The sequence below is a fragment of the Siniperca chuatsi genome, linkage group LG20 (genome assembly GCF_020085105.1).
Source record: "Siniperca chuatsi isolate FFG_IHB_CAS linkage group LG20, ASM2008510v1, whole genome shotgun sequence".
NCBI lineage: Eukaryota > Metazoa > Chordata > Actinopteri > Centrarchiformes > Sinipercidae > Siniperca > Siniperca chuatsi.
The window spans coordinates 8,124,102-8,147,297 of NC_058061.1; the positions used below are offsets into that span (position 1 = coordinate 8,124,102).

The 23,196-nt window shown below is 40.1% G+C and overlaps 1 protein-coding gene and 1 long non-coding RNA gene across 2 annotated transcripts; one reads left to right on the top strand and one right to left on the bottom strand.

Annotated features, from left to right (window-relative positions):
- Positions 1-995: 995 nt before the first annotated feature.
- glud1b (glutamate dehydrogenase 1b) lies at positions 996-21,542 on the bottom strand. Its single transcript, XM_044177925.1, has 13 exons — positions 20,914-21,542; positions 16,542-16,622; positions 16,161-16,216; positions 15,278-15,341; positions 12,157-12,251; positions 9,834-10,013; positions 7,783-7,920; positions 7,486-7,623; positions 7,280-7,360; positions 5,848-5,971; positions 4,395-4,486; positions 3,511-3,573; positions 996-2,058 (listed from the first exon to the last, which is right to left on the bottom strand). Exons 1-13 carry the CDS (start codon positions 21,308-21,310, stop codon positions 1,939-1,941), a joined length of 1,629 nt encoding a protein of 542 aa, XP_044033860.1. The 5' UTR covers positions 21,311-21,542; the 3' UTR covers positions 996-1,938.
- Positions 4,486-6,128, top strand: LOC122867300. Its single transcript, XR_006375889.1, has 3 exons — positions 4,486-4,748; positions 5,180-5,255; positions 5,356-6,128. It is a non-coding gene; the product is annotated as an uncharacterized LOC122867300 (long non-coding RNA).
- Positions 21,543-23,196: the final 1,654 nt, after the last annotated feature.

A 23,196-nucleotide genomic window follows, 5' to 3' on the forward strand; every position in this document is an offset into this window, starting at 1 on the left:
CAAAATACAACAAACCACACAGTGAACCTGGGGCCTTTGGGGTTCCTGAGAGTCTTTGCCCTGTTGGTAATCTAGCATCAGGTACGTCAGTGGATCTGACATACTGAAAATGACAGATTTATCAGTTCAATCTGACTATAAGACTTTGTTCTTTGTTTAATATGTTTTGTTGAGCAGCCTCGAGCCATTTCCACAAATAAATTCCAAGGGCAGACTACACTAATCATACATGCCTGGAAATGTGTATTAACAGAGAAAGTGTCTATGAAGACAGGTGTGTGTGGCAAGCGGTTCCCAGGACATGATAATTAAATCAACTATATCTCATTTGTTTAATCCATTCAACACCTGCAGTGTAAAAATGTTGTAGTGTTATACAGGGGTTTTTGAGTTTTTAAGTGTTTCGTGGCCAGGAGCAGTGACTTCCTGGAGTCTCCTCTGGTTGTCTGGCAACTGGTATCATCCAAGAAAAAGTCTGGTACATAACCCCCTGCAAAACGGCAAATAATCATTTTTACACTTTGGCTTTTGTATGGCTGGTGGATTTTGTTACCTTTGGACAGAGTCAGGCTAACTGTTTCCCATTTTCCAGTCGTCATGCTAAGCTAAGCCGATGTTGGCTTTAACTTCATATTGAACTTACAAACATGAGAGTGGTATCAATCTTCTCACCTAACTCTCGGCAAGAAAGCGAATAAGCACATTTCCCTAAATGTCAAACTATTTCTTTAATCTTGTGTTGAGTGTAGCCTCTTTTCCCATTACAGCCACACTGTATTGTGTGCTTCTGTGTAATTCCCTCTTCCAGGCCTCATCAATAAGGTCACTGGTAAGGCTGAGGAAGATGCAGCAGAATTCCTGGTTAACAAGAGATGTTGCAGGATCTTTTCTGAAATGACAGTGTTCCTCTATCACACACACATCTTTAATCCCTTTTACAGTTCCCCCAGTTTGTGACAGAATATTTGAAAATAAACTCATGCGACACACTGTTATATCTTTTTCTGAACATTTTATTGGTTTCCAAAAAATGAATAAAGTAAAAATAAAAAGTAATTTCCCCAAATAATTTCAATGTCAAGGAACTGGACGATTAAAACTGAGGAAAATTCAGCCAGGGGATGGGCGGTCACAGTGACACCTAGCCCCCTCTCTGCTCCCCTTTCATGGCCAGCGGAGGAGTCGGGGAGAAGCTGCTTTTAATATATGAGATAAAACAGCAGGAAAGGAGGAAAAAAGGAGGGGACGAGGAGTGGGAGAGCATCTATCGAATCTCGAACAATAAAAACACAAACTTTGAAAAAAAAAATCCTTGTTGGGAATCCTAAACCTTGGCAACTTCACTACTAACATTCACGCCTGAAGACTGAGAGGACAAACTCAAGAGTAATAAAATTACTATTCTTTTATTCACATTGAGTTAAATCTTAATTCCTTTCAATTAAAGTTAAACTGAAGTGGCCATCACCCATTTAGAGAAGACCTCTTTCTGGAATAAGGCATCTGTAGTGCTGTCAACTGAAATAATCGCAACAGAAGGGTCACACGTGCATTCAGCGATCACAAAAAGGACGCTTTGAACATGGCTGCCATACAACAATATATGAGGCCTGCAGGAGGGACAGGGTCTTTCATTCTGTCAGGATGTTGCTCTCTATTTTCTCAATATAACTTCAGGCAAAAATAAGAACAGGGCAATATTTAAACAGAGATGCAGATACGGTATAATGGCAGCACAGAGATCACAGGATATATACCAGGCTAGCCAATGTCTCGCTGTAGGTGTGTGTGTATGTGTGTGTGTGTAAAAGAGCCAAAGAGCAGCGGTAAACAGTGATATGTTCTGAAGGCTGATTAGAAAGTGGAAGAAGGCAGGAGAGGGTGATCAATAGCAGGAGGGTGAGGAGAGGGAGAGGAAGTGTGGGTGTGATTGGCCATTTATGTGAAGGTAAGCCCCGCCTCATTGTAGACTTTGAAGACCTTCTCGATGGCGTTGACGTAGGCGGCTGTCCGAAGGTCCAGACCCAGGTTGTACTTGCTTGCTGTGCGCATGATTTGCTAGAAAGGCAGAAGAGAACACGTTATACATGTTGGCTAACAGCAAATCCAACAATTCAGATATAGTTACCTTTGAAGGATATAAAACTACAGTTAACAACAGAGGCCCTGAATGTCTCAAAGACCACCTTTGTAGGATTGGGGGAACTCATGCCCACCAGACTACAGCAAGAGTTGCCGACTTATTCGTTGACGTTTAGTACAAGCACGGGTAACTGTTCCTTTAGGTTCTGTGCTCTTAAGAATTGGAATAAGTCGCCTTTGCACATTAAAATAAGTACTACAATTTCAAAAACAAGGTCAAATTATAACTTGGAACACAGTTTCTGCAGTGTTCATCACAGTAGACCATTTTAATACTACATAGAATGCAATTTAATACCGTTTTCATGGTCGTAGTGGTCAAAGAATGACAGAAAACCAGTGGAAACAATAAGGCTTGCAATTATTTATTAAGTACATTAAACTATCAACATTTATATCACATTTTTGTCAGTACTTCCCAGCTGCTATATATAACAGCAATTCCTAGTAAAATAATTAATCAATTAACATGACTTGAACACAGATAAGTAAGTGGCAGAAAATGTATGGATTAACCAATTAAAAATAATTAATCCTTTAAGTTTGTGTCAAAATTGACACTTGCCCATTATGACAAGATGAGCTTCCTAGCTGCTGTAGTTAACAGTAGCAACATTGTTTGCTACAGGTCTGATGGTGTTGACTCAAACTCCACAAAAAGGATTTAACGGCCTCCTCCACTGTCGCACCAGCCTCAGTTGTAGTTTAAAGATATAATGTCTCCCGACAGCCACAACACACATACAAAAAGTCATAACTAATGTTACAGACTGCAACAGGCAAGAAAGGATATTTACAGATTTGTAAATTAAATATAAGACTTTTTTTTTGACCTTCTAAGACCTTTTTTGAGGGAACTGAATTAAATTTTTTTTTTTTTTACTTTCAAGACCTGCAGATACCCTGTTGGAAACTGATCGTCCTGGTTACTAGAAACTAACCAGTGCTTTCACACTCACTAGCAAGGCTATCAAGATTTACTTAGACAGCAAAATGACATGTGGAAGATTTTGACAGGTGGGCAGTTTGGGCAAATTTTAACTTGGATTTTTCATTTCCACAATAAAAAAAAATATTGGCAAGGTTGAAAGGAAACATGCAGTTCATGTTCTTAGAAATATCTCAATGAATGTTTTGTCACAGATTTCCCCTGTATTGTTAATGGTAGATACTTATTGGTTTATTTTATTGGTTTACAGTGAGATGGGGCATGACAGAAAACGTCTGGGAACCACTGCACTACATTAACATTTCCAAATTTCTGAAGTGTAAGTTGTACGTTTCATCTCACTTTACTATGCTGCATAATATGGTGTCTGTTCACTGAGAAACACGTTGGACTGTGTTATGTCCCGTACGATCACTTACCCGGGCAGATCTCTCCATGGTGTAGGCCAACCCAGAGTGAACAATATCCTTCTCAGAGGCACCCTGCAAAAGGAAGATGAATGTTTACCACACAGTCAATCTCAAGAAGGACACTTAACAAAGTGTATGCAAAGAAGTCTTGGTATGATTAATCACTTAGTCGAGTAACAGAAAATTCACTAACAATAACAACTTGGTTCATGCTTTTACCATTGAGAATTCAGTACTTTTTGCTTTTTCATATAAAAAAGGTAAATGTAACTTTTTTTGACACAACTTGGGTCTGGTAACTTGTGATGGGCATGTGTCATTTTATGTAACAGTGGACTGGCATTTGTAATGGAAATTAGTTCGTTACAGGGCTGATATGACTCAGAGGGTGTGGAACCTTTGTTGCATGTCTTTTTTATACTTAGTCTTTGTTATTCCAGGTAGGCAGGGTTCACTGCATCAGGGCAACTGTCAATCAAGGGGAAAATGCAGGTGTGGAAAGGTGTGGAACCTTTGTTGCATGTCCATCTTATACTTAGTCTTTGTTATTCCAGGTGGGCAGGGTTCACTGCATCAGGCCATCTGCACTTCTTTAAACATGATAAACTTTGTCACACAGTTCTGATTGAGTTTCTAACATTATTTAAGGTTGGAATGCTTACATTCATATGGCTGACAGTTTGGTAACATGTAAAAGCAGAGAAGGTGGGAGAAAGCGAGAGCTTTTGTCAGTGTTGGACTTTTATATGGCTATTTCCTGGAGGCAGTACATGCCAGTGCAGACCCGATACATATCGAACTTGCAAAAGTATCAGTAGAAAAGAATTGTTTGTTTATTGTTGACCAGCACTAGTCTGTTCATGGATGTGTGTGTGTCAGCAGATGTTACTCACAGCAACTCTGGCCTGGAAGTCAGCAGTAGGTACGACAGGGATGGGTCCTCCCTGCTTGCCAAACTTCCTCTCTAGACTTTCCTGCACTGACACTAGAAGGGAAAACAGACATCAAAGGCTTCTTTCGATTCTGCATCGATGACAAATGCAACTCTACATTCTTCAGTTGTCTTATATGACCATACATGGTGAACAATGATTCTGCCATGATTGGCTGTATGTGAACAAGAGAGTATAAATAAGAAGGAAAAGAAGTTGTCCGAGACAGATCCTTTCTCTTGGACAGAGACTTCACATCACCTGTTTACGCAGAATTTACAGAGCAACATCACAGACGCCGCCTGAACCGATTCAGTAAGAATAACATCATTTATTTGTCCTTCAAATTCTTGTTGACTGAATTGTTATTTAGATTTGTTCTATTTATTACAGTTAAAACAAATGAATCCTGCATTTAAAAATACATTAGCAGCCTTGTCAGTGATGTATAACAGCCAGGTAACCTGTACAGATAGGCGAGGACTGAAAGATAAAGGTTGTCCTTGACTGTTGTAGACTTCAGAACTTACGTGTTTAAGAATACTATTTTGTAAAGGTTTATTTCAGCAACCACAGCAATACTGAAACAACCTGAAACACTCACTGTAGTGAAAGAAGTGTTAAGAGTTTTCACACAGGACATAGTGAAGCTGGGGAGGTAGAGGTGATATATTATGGGTAGGTTAGACTTTATAATGTCTACATCTGATGTGGATCCTGATCTGAGGTTTGTCTTGTGACTTCAGGAAGCAGCTATAGAACCAGAGTATCCGCCATCCCGCCGAGTAAACCAGGGCATCACAACACCAAGATAAATACAAGGTAAAACACTACAGCAAGTCTGAGTAGCCTACTGTGTTGTACCATTTATCAGTAGCATGTTAATTTACAAAAAATAATCTGTGTTTTTGTTTTAATATAGATGGATGCTCGTCCTTTTGAATACACTGAAGGATGTACTGATGGAAAAAAGGAAAAGATCAGAGAGAAAACACTGTGTAACAATAAAAACACTCTCTATTATAGTAATAGAAGAAATTGTAACAAAATCAACCTCATGTTCATGAGCACACATGTAAGAGAATGGCTGGATGTAATGAAGGAGACATATCCTGAACTTAAGGAAATTCATGACGACAATCAAATCAGACTCAAGTCCAAGCACGGTACCATATCTTTATATCATAATGGAAAGGTTGTGGTCGAGGGCCAACTGATGAGGACGTTTGAGGAAAGGTTTCAAGAAATGAAACAAATGGTCGAGCCACGCATCTTACCTGAAGAACGTCCTGATGAGCCAGAAGTTGAGGGCACTCTCCCCACACCACCCACACCACCCAGTCCAACCCCCCCCAACTGATGAGAAATAGTCTGTGCAGGTTATGGAGGATGTAAAGAGCAGTCTTGTACTCACTGAGCAAGTGGTAGTTTGAGTCTCTCTCATATTTGAAGGTCAGTCTTCCATAGCTGACGTGGTTGAGATTCTTCAGCCACTCAAAATAAGACACAGTCACACCGCCAGCATTCAGGTACATGTCCTGCAGGACCAAACATCACATACTCAGACATCTGTCTTCATTCCTCTGTGTGTAAAATTATTTTGATTAAATTTCCTCTGTACTGCAAAAATATTTTTAAGATTTGATTTGGGAAGAAAATGATTTTTCGGTAAAATAAAGACACTGGAATGAAATGCTTTTGTGAAATTATTACTTTGACAAGCTCACATCAAAACAGGCTCAAGAGCAAAAACACTGGAACTGTGAATGAAAACTGAGAACTTAGAAGTTTGAGGAAACTTGTAAAAGCGAGCAAAAGATCTCAGTAGAAATCTGTTTTATTTTATTCTGCTTATTGTTTGGGTTTCACCTTCATGGTTTAAATATTATATTTACAAATTTGTATTTTCACAACACTTATACAGAGATGGGTGTTGTTTGATCAGATGTAATTGACAGTGCTGGAAACATAAGCAAACAGTCCCAGTGTCATCAGATTTTACTTAAAATGTAATTGTATTCATGTGTGATGATGTTAGTCCTCATAGTAGACATTTCACTGTAGTGAGACCATTTTTTGAAACCTCACTGTATAAAATGACCTGTTGTGACCTCTAGGATAATCACAGCTTCATGAAACTTTACAACCACAAACTAGTGACCTAGGGCATTCAGAAGATGTATGGCTTTCCTAGGTATATTGACAATAAGGGGGTTTCTGAACAATTTCCCAGAACATAAGTGCTCGCAAGTTTTTGATACCAAATCACAGCATGAATTTTTCCATGGTGTTCCTCAAGGTCTTGGTGTCTTAATGTGGTATACTGGAGGAATTTTTGACCATTTTAATCAATTTTCGAATGGTCAGAAATGGTAAAATTTTGCACCAAATCTGTGTAACAAATGGTATCAACCCAAAAATTGCTGCAACAACTTATGACATAGTTGAGCATGAGAATGGTCACTGTATACTTCTATCATACCCTTATACCCTCTAAACTCAAAATTTGAATAGGTACCTAACCAAAACACAATTTTTATTACAGATTTATGACTAGAAACCCTGACACACAGTGCTGAGCTGCATCTCAAATTTATCTTCAAGTTCCCAGCTTTCAGATGATGTATACCACTTCTATGTGGCATATAATGTTGACCAGCTATCTCCCCTAAAGATCCCCTGCCCCCCCTAAAAAGACAAAGAATGGGTAGGGAGGGGTGGAGTGGAGGAGGTTAAATCAGCTCCATGTCTTAATGGAAAAGTGTTTCCAATGTTTCCATTCAAATACAAAATGCAAAATTGTATAGTTATATTTTTGTGTGTGTGCATGCATTGTGTGTGCTTACAGGAATAACCATGACGTTGTTCTCCAGGAAGACTTTGTCAGCGTCTGGGGTGGTGGGACCATTGGCACCCTCAGCAATGATCTGGAGGAGACAAAATACAAACACACACTTCACATGACTGCGACCAAGTTGCCCTGTCCTTAATCATGTGAATTCAAATGCGAACTAAAGCACAGCACCATGGGTAAATTCAAGTGAGTGTTTACCTTGGCTTTGATCCTGGGGGCATTGAGACGTGTGAGCTGCTTTTCTCCAGCAGCAGGGATCAGGATGTGGCAGTTGGCTTCCAAAATGTTCCCTTCGTAGGGTTTGGCTCCTGGGAAGCCCACAATGGTGCCATGTTGCTGCAGAAAGTACACACACACACCAAAAATATTAGAATGTTTCTGACAGCGATATTGTTAAGTGAGAATGAATCAGTAAAATAATAAGATAAAAGAAAGGATAAAAGAAAGGATAAAAGAGAGAAGACAGAAGTGAGGGGAAGGCAGTTGTGCTGGTACCAGTTTGTAGTCCTCCAGCTGTTTGGGGTCGATGCCCTCTGGGTTGTAGATGGCTCCATCAATCTCACCGATGCCGACACACTTGGCCCCAAACCTGTGCAGGTACCTCATGGAGTGGAGACCCACATTACCAAAGCCCTGTGAAGAGTCACAGCAAGGTAATTATCACCACTGTCCAACATCACTATTATTCACTTTTAAATTATTAAATAATATCAATAGTAAACATTTTTAATTGTTACTCAACCATAACCTATGGTTCATCTCCATGCAAAACAACATATTCTGGTGCCACCATGTGGCCAGTTTAGGTTATAACATCATCATCATCATCATCTACTGTATAATGCCCTGAAATGAGACCTCAGACAGGTGCCATATGTTTGATTAAACTATTCTGTTTAAATGTGGGTGAGAAATGGAGACAGGACAAATAAACAAAACAGGCACAGATGGAAGGAAGGGATGTTGTCTGGCGCAAATCTTTCTGTTGCCTGGTTTCGATCCAAAATGTATATAAATACATGAAAAAAAAAATCAAGATACTTCATTACTAATGCAAAGCTCCTGCAAATACAATATTTTTATAAAGCAGTCCAATCACTGATTTGCAACCTCGCCCACAATGATCTAAGACTACCAGAGATTAAAGGATAGCAACCTCTGTGTGAATAATATAGCAAAATCTCTAATGTCCCCCTTGATACCATACTAGAGATCTGCTCTCTCCTCACTCACTAATAAATCTCTAAGAAAATCTAATCTCAGCACAACATAATCCTCAAACACACACACACACACACACACACACACACACACACACACACACACAGATAAGCTTTTTGAACATCACATCATGATTCAGCTGTTGTCACTGCTTCTTCACCTCCTCAACGATACCCTTCTGATCCCTCACTCAAATACCCCCTCCACAGACATCATCCCCTTTCAACATTTCCAATTGTTCCTGTATTGTTGCTGCCAAAAAAACTGCTTCTTTGCAAATCTCTATAAAGCAAGGAAAAAATCATTTTAGGTGTATAAGGAAACATGTAAGAGCAGATCCTTTTTTATGTGTCTAAATGTTACAGAGCCATCATGACAGAGATAGTTTTGTTGAGTCAAATGCATCCAAACATACAGGGTTGTTAATCAAGAATATCAGATTTCATTGTTGTCATGAAAAAGTGGTAATTATAGAAAGCATTCTAGGAAAGCAGCAGAGGCCAGTGCCAAGGGGTTCCCTACCCATGTGTCAGTGTCGGGGTGTGTGTGTGTGTGTGTGTGTGTGTGTGTGTGTGTGTGTGTGTGTGTGTGTGTGTCTGTCCATGACACGTGAGGAGCTGCCATGTGACAAATAGAAATTAAACTGCTGAGAATAAACTGCTCTGAGACTTTTAGTCCCCACAGATGCACTTCTCTTCTTACAGATTTACAATCAGAAGTTTCCTTATAGAAAGAATGGCTTTTCCATGATTTCAATGTTTAATGTTACTCACCACTGCACTTTTTGCTCTGTTTCTTTCCATTGCCTCTTTGTTTACATTTTTAAGACTTATATTATAGTTCATTTTCTTCATCTTTCCCAATAAAATAATCTATTGATTACATTTAATCCTCAACACTAAAACAAAAAAACATAACTGATTTTATAAAGTCAAACTGAGTCTCGACATGCAGGAATTAGAAGGGTAGAGCAGTTGAGGATTTTCTACTACTAAAAGCCTGTCAGTTGGCCCCACTCTCTTACTGAATCCTCATTTCTCTTGAACAAAGAAGGGAATCTCCTTCAGTTCACTGCTGCCTGCTTGGTATGAGGAGATCAGGGCCAGGCTAAAACAGATGGCAGGGCTCTGATTGAGGCGTGGCTCTAAAACTCTTCATCATGATTTCAAATGAAAACTTTAAATCATGTGAGTATCTGTGAGCAAGTATCTGCAGTATATTTAGGGTCTCATCTATCCTCTTGAGTAAAATGTTTCTACTTTGATCAAACAATGCCTGTGTGTTAGTGTGTGTGTGTGTGTGTGTGTGTGTGTGTGTGTGTGGACCTGGATGACGAAGGTCTTGTCCTGGAAGCCTGGTGTGAGGCCCAGCATGCTCATGTAGGACGCCTCGTTAATGAAGTTCTCGATGCCGTGGAAAACTCCACGACCAGTGGCAGAGATACGTCCGTGGATTCCTCCCTGGCTGATGGGCTTTCCTGTCACACACGCATGGGCGTTGATGTCCTGCACACACATGCAGCAAAGATCAGACCACATAGACCATTGACTGAAGAAGATTATGTACACAGCCATGTTAACGATGCCCACAGGTTACCAAAGGAGGCTGAGTGTGAAGAACTTATCAATTAAGCAAACACAGCCCAAAACATACTATTCTTAAAGCTTTAGTGTCTTCAATGAACCTCAGAATTGCCACCAAGATACCCATTAGAAGTCGTGAAACCAGCACTGAGACAAAAACTTCTTGCAGGAAAGATTTGTTATATTTCACTAGAAAATCTGCTACTTTTTGAATGGAATTCAGTACAGTCTGAGATTGTTGGGAACCAGCATCTAGTGGCCATTAATGGTACTGCATCTGTCCTTTCTGCATTAGCTTTAACTTTCGGCCATGGCGTTAACTGCTTGACATACACACAGTAAGAGGTTGTGCAGTGCCACACTACCAGGCAATGAGACAGCTGACTGCACGTCAGTACTCACTACCCATAATCCTCTGCCTTCAGATACCCAGAGCAGGAATGTGTCACCCTCTCCAAAGTCCTGCCTGGGGTTTCTGGTACAGAGGACACATGACAAGGTAAGGTAAGAGGAGGTTAGAGAGGAGAGCAGAAAGGGAAACTGAGTATCATGGAGAAAGGAGGGTATGAAATGTGTAATAACATATGAAATTCAAAACTACTAACACTAAATGCAGGTTGTATTTATTTTTAGTAGAAAAATTAAGATTTATCCACCACAATGGATGACAACGTTTGTAGTCAATAACATTTTAATGACGCAGGTATAGAGTGCTTGGTGTATATTGATTCTCACAATAACCTCTTTGTGTTGCTGTAATTCACATTGCTCACAATCACACTCAGCAGCAATTCATGAACCTGATTAAAAAAAAAAAAAAAAAAAAAGATACCCTGACTCCACACCAGTCTACTGAAAAAATCATGGCCAAATATCAATGAGCTTAGTAAAAAATGTGCTATTTTTTACGGATGGAATGTGTCGGAAAAATATCTGATTCTATGAAATAACACCAAAAGTGGATATGGTTACATAAAAACATATATTTTTCTCCGAACTGAACGTATCTAAGTGGCAGCCATAAAAAGATCTCGTGAAATTGTATAAATGTTAAGGAAGGACATTTAGCTGCTCATGTTTGCTTCTCTACCATATTGGAAAACAGCAATACTGTAATGTCACTAATTTCAGTATAGTTGGGACCATATTTGAGTACTTTCCCATTCCATAAAAGCATATAAATAACAAAAGAAAAATGCATAAAAAGGTAAATTTAATGATATTTATGATGATGTTTTTTAAATATCCAACAAAAAACAAAGAAAATATACAAGTATTTTAATTACTAATTATATTAGAGCTGAAATGATTAGTCAATGGAAAAAATATCTGCAACTATAATCAAATACTCATTTCCAGTCGTTTTTTCAAGCAAAAATAGTAAAAGAATGCCAAATACACTCTGGTCCCAGCTTCTCGAATGAGTCATATGTCAATGTAAACTTAATATTTTTGGATTTTTAGTCAAACAAAACAAGACATTTGAAGCTGTCACCTTGGGCTCTGGGAAGTTGCAATTGCTATTTCCCCCCGATTTTTTACATTTCATAGACTAAACAATTGATTGGAAAAATATTCAGCAGATGAATAGATAATGAAATTATTGTTAGTTCCATAAATTATATATTCATTAGTGCTACAAGTAACAATCATTTTAATTTGCAATTAGTCTATCGATTATTTCTTAAGTCTCAATTTCCCCAGAGCTCAAGGTGATGTTTTTTTCGACCACAGAAGATGGAATCAGAGAATGTTTGCCATTTTTGCTGGATAACTGATTTAAATCAATAATTTTCGTATCAAAACCTGTGAAACAGGGCTTTGATTAAGTGATAACACAAACACACACACACACACACACACACACACACACACACACAGGCCTCAGTGTGTAAAGCTGCTTCTAAGAGAGGAGGAATGACTCAGTGGTCGGCTGGGAAGGGAGCGGCAGGAAACCACTGTTCATTAGTTTACATGACTCATTCCTTGCTTTTAATTTGGCCTATTTTTAATTTTGTACCAAAATCCAGCCAACATATTTGGTCATGTATGCCTGAGAACTCACAGTGTGTGCAATGGTGTTGGCATATGTGTCGGCGATCCAGGACATTTCCCTCTCTCCTGTGCTCATGTCTGGGGCCGGGACATCAATGCCAGGTCCTGGTGAAGAAAGCCGAGTAGGAGAGGGAGGGAGAAGAGGGAGAGTTAATAAAGCACGCCATTCACTGTGCAGAAATGCACACGAGAACATACTTCACACTGGACGGTTAACACAAATTTTTCTCATCAGGTATAACAGGTTTCAGTCTTGACAACTAGGTACCTTTGCCAATCCTAAAAGTTTGAATTAACATTATGTCACTGATGTAGTGAGAACAGCAGGGGGGTGAATGTCCCCCCACATTCACCAACACACAGGCACATAGTCTGCTCAGATCTCTGGACCCAACTGACCTCAACCCCCTCTCAAGCAGTAAAGGTGTCAATATGGATACTTGCTAGGCAAGCCCAGACCTTTCTACCCGAGAGGAAGGGCATGTCTTGTGTTTTCTTGATGTGTAACCAAACTTTTATTTTTGTAGGACATGAAATAAGCAAGTTATGAATTCAGGGAATTAGCCTCTTGTTTACCAGGTGACAACACAACCACCTATTGACCAACAGACAGAAGTCACCATTATTAAACGGTTTAATACTATAGCTATTATACTGTATTAAAGCAAACTGTAATGTTTAACCTTATGCCACTTATTAATAGTGTTAAGAATGTGTGTTAAAATCAATGAAAAGTCTCAGATAACTGGTTGAATAATTCTTCACTGAATGTTTTATAACCACTATGCTACTTTAATGTCTCACGTCATGATTGTGTGGCCATAGTAATGTTTGAATTTTGTTAAAACTTTAAGAGAGCTTGTTTTCAATTTTTTCGAATAAAACTTTCACCAACATAGCAGCTATCTTTTGCTCAACTTATTTTGCCTTTTACTCCCTTAATACATATTTCTTTAAGTTCTCTTTTACTCGCCTAAAGTCCATTCACAATTTAACCTTTTTCCAAGCAATGTTTCTTTTGACTTTTATCTTTTGTAACTTTACCACTAAGTTAATGTTTCTCTCAAACCTAGCTGAAGAAGTTAGTGTAGCCAGAGATATTTTATTCAACAAGCCACAACATCAAACTCTACACAAGTCGCTGTAAGCTAGCCACCTTTGAAAGTAAAGCCTTTCTGAAGGAAGCCTGGACAACGTCTGTGTTCTAACACAACAAAGGTTAGAACCGAAGAAACTTTGAATCCTGCATCTCCCAGAGAACTGGGCCAGCAGGGACTTGGACGGGACCTTTGCCGTCAGCAACGGGAAACGAGACCGCCAGACTGGCCAGGAGACCTCATCAGCTCGGTGACCAACTGCCTTCACGGAGTCACATGGGAGCGGCCTCCGGTAGATATGCCGGCACCTTCCTCTGCACAGCTGATTCAACCCTGCACATCACATCGGAAAGCCGGCGGAAATGCCTCATCTTTGCCAGCGCTTCAGTAGGCTAAACCACGGTTTTGCTCTAATAAAGAGCTGATGTCGAATAAAATATATTAAATTCCTATTTAGAGAAGTTAATTGCCCTAGCGTTAGGTTAGCGTCGTGTAGTTGTTTTCATAATCAGATCACATACCTCACTTCACTATTGCCAATAAGATCAGGTTCGTTATTCGTTCGTTTCGTCACTCTGCTATTTCATCTGTTGTGTTTATTTTCTTTGTCATATACAGTACCTTATTAATCCTTCAGTTATTCAGTTGTTAGACATTTAGCTATAAATAAATGTCCTCATTTAATCAGTAAGAAGAAGAAGTTGTGTTTTCTTTGAAGCAGAAGACAAGGTAAATCTTTCGAAAAGAATTCAATCCTTCTTAGAGACTGATCAACTTAATGATCTTAGTTATTAATTAATATTAATTTGAATAATTCATTTTCCAGATTATATCTGGTGGTGCCCCAATGAGTGAATTAAAGTGTAATTATTTGACTAAAGTAGCTGATTCACCTACACTGGCAATATGAATTTGGATGACAGAGGAAATGCGAGTGCCAGGCTTTGTGTCCTTGGGTCATATATGCATGTGCCCCTGAGGGCCTCATATCCTCAAACAAGGTCCAAAAACAGAAGCAGCCATGCAGAGAGGTGGGTGGGACTACTGAGAGCAAAAAGGATGTATTTCTCAACAGGGGCAGTTTGACCATGTTACACTCACACTGACAGAACAGGGCAGTGATGTGTGCAGTGGGTACTGCTTTGCCTCCAGGGTGTATAAAATGACTTTTATAAAACCTCACCAAACGACACAACTATTGCTGTCTAGAAGAATACAACAGACAGCGTCATATCTCCTTTGGCGGTGTTTGAACTGAACACATTATAAACATTAACATGCATCCAGGCAGCAGTGAACAAACTGGCTGTATTGGTGCTGTTACCTCCTGAACCAGTGTATATGTTTGTGTGGCCTTGCTCAACATAGTTAACACTAATATTGCAACTTTTTTCAGAAACTAATAGTTTCAAAAAAGTCAAACAAGGTAACATGTAAATATCTTCCCAAGGGTATGCAAGTTGCCTTGTTTTTACCTTTTCACCTGTTAATGCGCTAACCCCTGAGTGATCTCACACCGTGAGAAACATCCATGAGCTATTGCTGAACACATTTAAGGATCCAGATCTAGGACGGGTGGAAATCTGTCTGAATTGGAGGGAGGCCAGACTATCTTCCAGAGCAAATAAAACATGAGCTCGGCAGATTCGTCTGGTTCCCAGGCTAGCTGAAAGACCTTAAGACCAACAAACAAATATATACACATGTATATACACATATGATATTGGTTATTATTTCTGCTTTCTTCATCTGTAAATGTCAGGTTCAAGATGAACTTTTATCTCAGTCCCCTGCTTCTTTTTCACCATAATTAACTGTCTCCCTTTTCAGTTGACAAAAGGCACACCCTGAGCTACCCCAACCTGAGTAAACAGAGCTAAATGACAGGAAATGTTTGCTTCTCTGGGTGGAAACATTCACCTCTCACCACCACAGCCACTGTAACTGCACTGTCACGCACCAAATACCAAGCAGTGCAACAATGAATACTACCACAAGTTATACAATTATTTATAAAAACACACAAAAACTCACCAATAAAACCCTTCTTGGCCAGCTCAATAGTGAATCTCCTGGTAATCTTCTCCAGCTCATTATCCTGCAACAGACAGACACAGTATAGAGTGTAAGAAAAACATGTTGTTGCTTGGTTACAGTATAATAAAACATTCAAGGAAGGGAACTTCAAAACAAAGAAAAAGAGAAAAACAGTGCATTACTAACAGCAATCCAAACAGTGTCTCAACCATATAAAGCAATAGTTTCCATTTGATATTTAGAAAGATGCTCCCGACATTTTGACAAAACTGAGGTTTTTGTTTAGGGTTTCCTTCAAGTTAACTCTGAGCTCAGAGGCAGCTAGTGACCTTTATGTCTGTTTATTTCACAGTATACATCAATAGACAGACTAAAATCCCTATCCATAATCCAGTAAAAGGCAGGGCAGGCACTATTAGTTAATTAAAAGATTAAGAAAATTTTAAACATATTCCTCTGACACTACAGTTCCTCCAGCCTTTCAACAAAAATTTCATCTAAAGAAAAATACAAAGACACATTTGATTATCTGCTTCAACTGTTGAATCTCTTGTTCTATCTTTTCCCATCTCTGTGTCTATCTTTAATCATTCTGTCTTCTCATTAATCAAAAAATACAAAATGAAGGGATAAGATCCAACAGCCCTGCCTTTTGCATTCTAGTGTGATTGAATCATCCTTTGTGTTTGTCCAGATGTGAGAAAGAGAGAGAGACACAGGAAAACTGATATCCCTCCAATGACTGCCATCCTTGTGATGTGCTCATCTTTCATCAGGCTTTGTTGCTTTCCTATAAGTATTATAGCACACAAACATGTGTATCTCTACAGTATATGTGCATGTGAGTGAGGGGGAAGAGGATTGACATCAGAAGGCTTACAGAGTAATTCTTAGGGTTGATCTTGACTCCAGCTTTGGCTCCTCCAAATGGCACATCTGGAGGAGAATAATACAGTTTAAAAACCACAGGAACATTCACATGCTTGTGTCAAACACACATGACATTAAGATTATAGATTCACATTTCTTAATGCGTAATCAGTAGAAAAACAAAACAAAAGATGGACTATTATCTGGCATGACCAATACCTTAACATCCTGGCAAATGTAGTCAAAAGCAGTTCCCTGATAGCTTTTGAATATTAAATATATGGTGGATAAATGACAAGAACTTGGTCAAACAAACAGTATTAATATGTATGTGGAGATCAGGGCATAAGCAGCAGGAGGCTTTGTGGAAGGCTAAGACTTTAATACTTACCGACAACAGCGCACTTGTAGGTCATCAGAGAGGCCAGGGCTTTGACCTCATCCACAGACACATCTGTACTGTAACGGATACCTGAAGGAAACACACACACACACACACACACACACACACACACACACACACACACACACACACAGAGCAGTTTACAACACGGCCACCATACAAAGAAAAAACGGAAGTGAGCAAAATGTACAAAAAGGTTTTTGTTATGTTCAAATTGATTTTTGTATGATTTCTACAATTTTTACCAAAATGAATCTGTACTGTATTTTGACATTTTTATATGCTAGGTTATGAGTTCAGCTGCCTTGTATATTTGCAGTAGTATTAAGTGTTCAGACTGCAACATGGGGAAATCATGAGAATACATTGAAACTGTCTCCACTATAGTTTATGAATGTGCAGCTCAACAACAGACAAGGGAAATGAATAGCAGAGATAGAGCACTGACCAATAACACCGGCCAATAATTACAGTATGTTCTCCACAAACACACAAGACAACATGAACAGGTCAGAGATCACTGACTATGCCTGGCAGTCACAGTAGCGGCAATAGGCGGGTGGAGACCGAATGAACCAATCCCAGCCCTCCATTCTGACCCCAGCCCTCGAGCCGCAGTCATTCCTTCCTGTTGTCTGGGGTTTACTACCGTTGCCACGGTAACAGGTGTGGGCCAGCCTGTGTGCTGCGTTACATGAGATCATACAGCCAGGCTGCCCAAGTCATACTACTCCATCTGAGCGGCGCAGTATGTGTGAGACTGTCCAGCAGAACCAAATATAGCTCATGCAGAGTTAGCTTACACAGAGAAACCCAAGGGCAAACTGCACAAAGAGAAGACGGCAGATTGCTTTACGGGGGACAAAAGCACTGTGTGTCTGTTTTAATGTGTTCGAATAGAAGCAAAAAAACCACAGGAAGCACAAGTAATGATGTCATCTTTAAGTGCCACTAAATTACACATTTTGTGCCAACCTACTTCCATTTGCATTACTGCAGTCAGAGGAAAAGATCAAACCTCCCAAAACAAAGCTACTTTTTTTTTAAAGGAGCGCTGCTGTGGTTCTCCCTCTGTCTTTATGTCCATTCATCCAAAGATCAGCTGAGTTACATCGGGTCAACAGAGGACAATCTTGAGCTCACTGATCAAATTAAAAGGAAAAAAAAAAAAAAAAAGCCCAGCTGCCTACCCATCCCCCATCCAACCATCCATTTAGCCACCCAACCAACCGCTCACCACAGCAACCAGATCCAAAACTGTAAACACATTCCTCTGACATGGAAAGCAGATTTTTTTGGAAATAAACTGAGCCCACGCTGAAATTCTGAGTTCCTGAGTCAGGGCAGTTTAATTTCTACAGTCAGGCTTGAATCTGGAGGCCCGACATGGTGGGACTTTCTGCTTCAGAGCCTCTCGGGTCTAAAGCAACCTACCAAACATCTAGACTCCCTTTAATAATGGTGTGTTGGTTTAAATCACTAGGTTCAACTATTAAGTGCATTTGCCCTATCGTGATATTATTTTCATTTTTTAATAATTTCTTCTTATTATTAATAGCCTTTTTTTTTTAGAGCACACATAATAGTTTCTAAGTCTTTTTAAGTGTGGTATTTTAATTAGGCACACAATTATTCATGCTATTAGAAGCTGTAATAATAGTTTCATTTTTTTTCCTCCAGAAGTTTAAAAGATGTTGAAAAGAATTTTTGGAGAAAGACTGATTCACTTTTCTAGTGGTGCTTTTTAAAAGGTGTGTGAAGTGTGAATTTGTCCAGGAGAGATTTTTATTAAGTGGCAAGGACTCTGCGTTCAACTGAGTGGCAACTTAACAGTATTGGGTGTCCCTCCATACCTATGCAACTTTGACATACTACTGCACTTATGGTTTCCATGTGACAACAGTGAAGGATGTTGACAATTTCGCAAACTAAACAAAACTTGAGTGGCTTGTACTATTTAACAATAGGACAACTTTCCACAAACTCTCTTCTAGGGGTGTACCATGCATACACACACACACACACACACACACACGACACGATGTTCCTGAGTCAAGTAGTCACTCAGTAGTCAGTAGAGAGCAGTGTGGTCCAGCTCTGTGTGGCTCTGAAAACCTGGTGTATGAGCACCACATACATACACAAAAACAGCCTTTGCACTTTGATCTGGATTCAGCCAAGGGTCTATGCACTATATTAATGATTAAACCCATTAAAAAGTAACCACTCTTACTCCTATCCCACCTCTATCATCCAGGACTTCAGCATTAAGGACCTATCAGACTTGTTTAATGAGCCTATACAATGAATAAATAGTCAGTCAAATCAAACTGTGTAAACTGCATTTTTTTTTTATTTATGCACAGACCGACTTAAGATCTGAGACAAGTGACTCCTGAGTTAGTTGTAGGATCAGTTCTAGCAGTTGCTGTAGTTTAACAGTGATTCCTATGAGATTTATTATTATCATGTACAATATATTTTAATTTGACAGGCTGAGCAATAAATCCAAATCATGAGTTTTATTGTACTTACATTTTTCCGCTTGTTCTTTGCCACTTAATCTAAATAAAAGGTTAACACTTTTGATTTGTGTGGCATACCATTGTGACCATTGGTTAGCCGTACCTTGCCTAATGGACAGTAGGCAATTTGAGGGGGGACGCCATCCTCCTTGTTAGCAAAATGACCAAAATCCATACCCTTTGGCTAGAAAAGCTGCGCCGGTAAAAATAGAAACGCTCTGTCAAAATTGAATAATTCTCAACAATTTGTCTATATTCTATACAGCTGACGGGGAGAAAGGTTAAGTGTGACAGCAGCATGACAGAGGCCAGGTCAGAAATTAAAAACGAGAGAGTTTCTTTCTCTCTCTTTTTTTTCTGTTCTCACTTAATTTGTGTTTATTTGATAATTTAACTTAATAATTATACCTTATTTCAGATTTCAGTAAATTTCCCTAAAATCCATTAAGGGGCAAAAAATACGCTACCTTCTGAAAAAAAAAGGCATGGGGGGGGCATTGGGTCGTCCCCCCTGTTAAAAATTAACAAATCGCCTTCTGGTATTGGATATTTTATCTGGGTGCCATAAATGATAATACTCTGACTCAGCTTGTCAGGCAGTTTAATATTATTGTTAAATCAATTCATACAGCACAGTTCCCATGCACTGTGTACATGAAATATGCCTTCCCAGAATAGGTCTACATTTGCATGCACATACAGAGGACGGGTTTCATAGTGTTAACACCAGGCCAATGTCCGCTCCACACCATTCAAACATGCCCTTTGACTGACTGGCTGACTGAATGGATGTCTCTTTCCACTGAGAATGCCTCCTCTCCACACCACCCTCCCCCACCTGTCACACTACTGACAAATAGGAGTGCCTGGAAACACAACCACCTCCCCAGCTCTCACGCCTCCTGTCTTCCTATACATCATATCCCGCTATTTACAAATTACCCAGAGTGCACTGCAGCAGCAGCCCATAATGCCTCTGCTTTGAACCTTGAACTTTGAACCAAAGAGCATATGTCACTCTGTCATATTATATCATACTCTGCCCAAGGCTGACATATTGCACATAAAGTTTGTTTAAACAGTGAATTTTTTATTTTTTTATTATTTGTCTACAGAATGAGTGGAGCCCACATTGTGTGCATCTGCCGCGCTTTTGACACTGAGTTTTCCCATGTGTATTATCACCTGACAGAACAGTGCATGAGCAATAGGTCTTCAAAGGTCAACCATGTGTTTTGTGCAGCCAAGGCCTGAAATGCTCAATGACATAACACCTGATGTCTTCATGGCTGCCCTCTCCATCACATCATACATCTGACACACAAATTAGAATCAGAGTAGACCAGATCAGTGATAACAAGAATTAAACTGGTGCATCCATCCAGTTTTTAACCTGATCAAACCAATGGATTATGAGAAACTGTATTATGGGCTGGCAAAAGTATTATAAGACAAGATTTAAGATGGATGGCTAAGGCTCAACACTGCCCATAAAGTATGGAGGATGCAGCAGATTTTCACACGTGAACAGGAAGGTCACTGTAACTTAAAGTGCACAAAAAGTCTCATGTGAGCGGTGCGCAGTTGTGAGGTACAGGAAACAAACCGAACAAATAAGCAGCTATTATAAAAAACAAGAGTGTAGCTAACTGCATGGTTAGCTAAGAATAAAACCGTTAAGTGTAAAGGTAAACTAACGTTACAGTAACTACAGCTGTACACAGACTTGCAGCTGCCTTGTGTTTTGTGCTAATGTTACTGCTAACTAATGCTAAGTAGCTGGCTAAAGCTAGCTGTCATAAAGGCCAGTCGGGGAGGTTTGGCTCAAATCTTACCCCCTTTGCAGGGTGTCCTGTGCTGGCTGTGCTGGGCCCGGTACCCCTCCACCACCTCCCACTCTCCGTTATCCCTCTTGATGGGGAAAGACACGCTCAGGACGTGATTACAAGGCTTGATGATGCGCAGGATGCCCCGCACACGGTTCCTCTTCTGCTCGGGGCTCTCCCTGGTCCTCAGATCCTCCACCAGCTTGTCCTCGACTATGGAGGCGCCGCGGTCAAAGAAGCCCTCGACCATCCTGAAGAAGTTGGGGTCGTCAGGCTTGTCCGCTGCATCGGCATAGTGACGGACCCGCATCAGGGACGAGGACACTGGGAGAGCGGAGTCCACGCACCCCGAGGCCAGGGCACTGCCCGCAGAGCGGCTTATCAGCTCCCCGAAATACCGATACATGACTGCGACTAGCTAACCGTTTAAACGAATTAATAAAAAGGCAACTAAACAGCAAGGACAATGGGGGTGACGACAGGAGAAAGGGGGTATAATGAGCGACACAGCAGCTCCTCACCGTGTCCCGTCCTCTGGCCGAGTGGGGAATGGCATGATGTGTCAGTTTGCTTTAAAAGGCAGCAGGAGCCAAGGAGAGCAGCGGGGGCTCCTCGGGGCGCACGCGGAAGAGGAGGACCGATGGATGCGCGAGCCCGTGCGAAGCAATTATCCGGGCGCGCTCGCGAGTTTGCACCGTTGATTTTGAAACACAATGAAAAGAAAATGACAATAAAGGAAAGTCAGATTATATAGATTAATTTGTTTTCGTGTAGAAAGCAATGTTTGGGTCACAGGTCCATGGAAACGGTTGGAGCTTAGTAATAATATGTTAATAGGCAATATAAAAAAACTAAATGGCGATAAGTGCTGTAGAGAAAACATCTACTCTTGGTCATATCATCATTATATAACACAAAAATGGCTTTGATTTAAGGTGATTTGATGAAGAATTATGCAAGTGTTAAATATCCATGCATTCAGATGCCCTCTAGTCATTTTGGACTTCTGATTTACAAGACAAGCACACTTTAGATTAATAGTTTGTTTATTCGCTTTTGTGCCGAGAGATCAATGAGAGGATCGAGTACAGCTGAGGCCGATGGGAATGTCATTAGATTTGCAGGTATTTGGTCATAAACAAAAGTATTGGACAAACTCAAACTTTGACCTGATGATAACGCTAGATAAAAAGTTAAGTTTCCTGGGAAAAACATCAGCATTAGCCTTCAAAAAGTGATGTTGCTGTGAGCCAACTTGAAACTTGAAGGAGCCATCAGTGGGTAGAGCTGATTATATTCTTGTTGAGCTTAATCACAGATCCAACCAAGGCCTACCTGTCTATCACATTTTATTGATAAATACAGACACTACAAATGTCATTGTACTGGTAGACAACCTACCTCATATGTATGTTCTGTCCAGTTTGTGTGTGCTATGGTGCATGAATGTAAGTGCATACAAGCCTTTTGTATATGTGCAATTATACAGTACAGTACAGTTTCCCAGTGAGAAGGCGTAAATTAGGGCAGCAGGTCATTCATGGTGTGCATGTGTGTGTGTGTGTGCTGGAAAGATTTTCAGAGACAGCTGGGACAAGGCAGAGGGGTGTGTGTGTTAAGGGGAAGTGAGGGAGGGTGAGTGTCTTCCACTGAGATGGCACCACCAGGTTGCTGAAGATCATTTAAATCAGAGGCCTCTTGATGTCATGGGTACAACCTACAGATCAGCAGAGCGTTTCAGCCTCAATAGTAGCATATGACTTTAGTAATCCCTTTACTTTTTGTCTAGCGCCACCATCAGGATAAAATATTAATTTGTCCAATACTTGGGTTTATGATGAAATACCTGCAAAACTAATGACATTCGACCTCAGTTGTATTTGTGTTTAGTGCTAATTAGCAATTGTTAGCTCACTAACACTCTGAACTAAGATGGTAAACATTATACCTGCTAAACATCAGCATGTTAGCATAGAAACATTAGCATTTATGTGCCTACGTTCAGCCTCACAGAGCTGCTAGCATGGCTATAGACTCTCAGTCTTGTTATTCTGCAGAGCAATGTTTTCCACTAGAGTGTGATGTCTCAACACTGTAGGATCAGTAAATTCCTGCCACTGTGCAGTAGCTGAAAGTGCAGTTTCTAAACTTATACATTCCTGTTCGAATATGGCTTTAACTCTTCGGGATGAGCACGCACAACATTCATGAAACAGTGACCATTTTTGTTCTTGTTACATGTTTATGGCAGTGCGTCTGCTCCTATTGTCTGAGAACAGCTGAGATAACGTG

Excerpts from the sequence above, each read along its gene's own strand:
- glud1b (XM_044177925.1), bottom strand. The coding sequence starts at position 21,310 with ATGTATCGGTATTTCGGGGAGCTGATAAGCCGCTCTGCGGGCAGTGCC. Across the intron at positions 7,624-7,782 it reads AGCTGGAGGACTACAAACTG|CAACATGGCACCATTGTGGG; the intron begins GTACCAGCACAA and ends TACTTTCTGCAG. Across the intron at positions 7,361-7,485 it reads CCCCCAGGATCAAAGCCAAG|ATCATTGCTGAGGGTGCCAA; the intron begins GTAAACACTCAC and ends TGTCTCCTCCAG.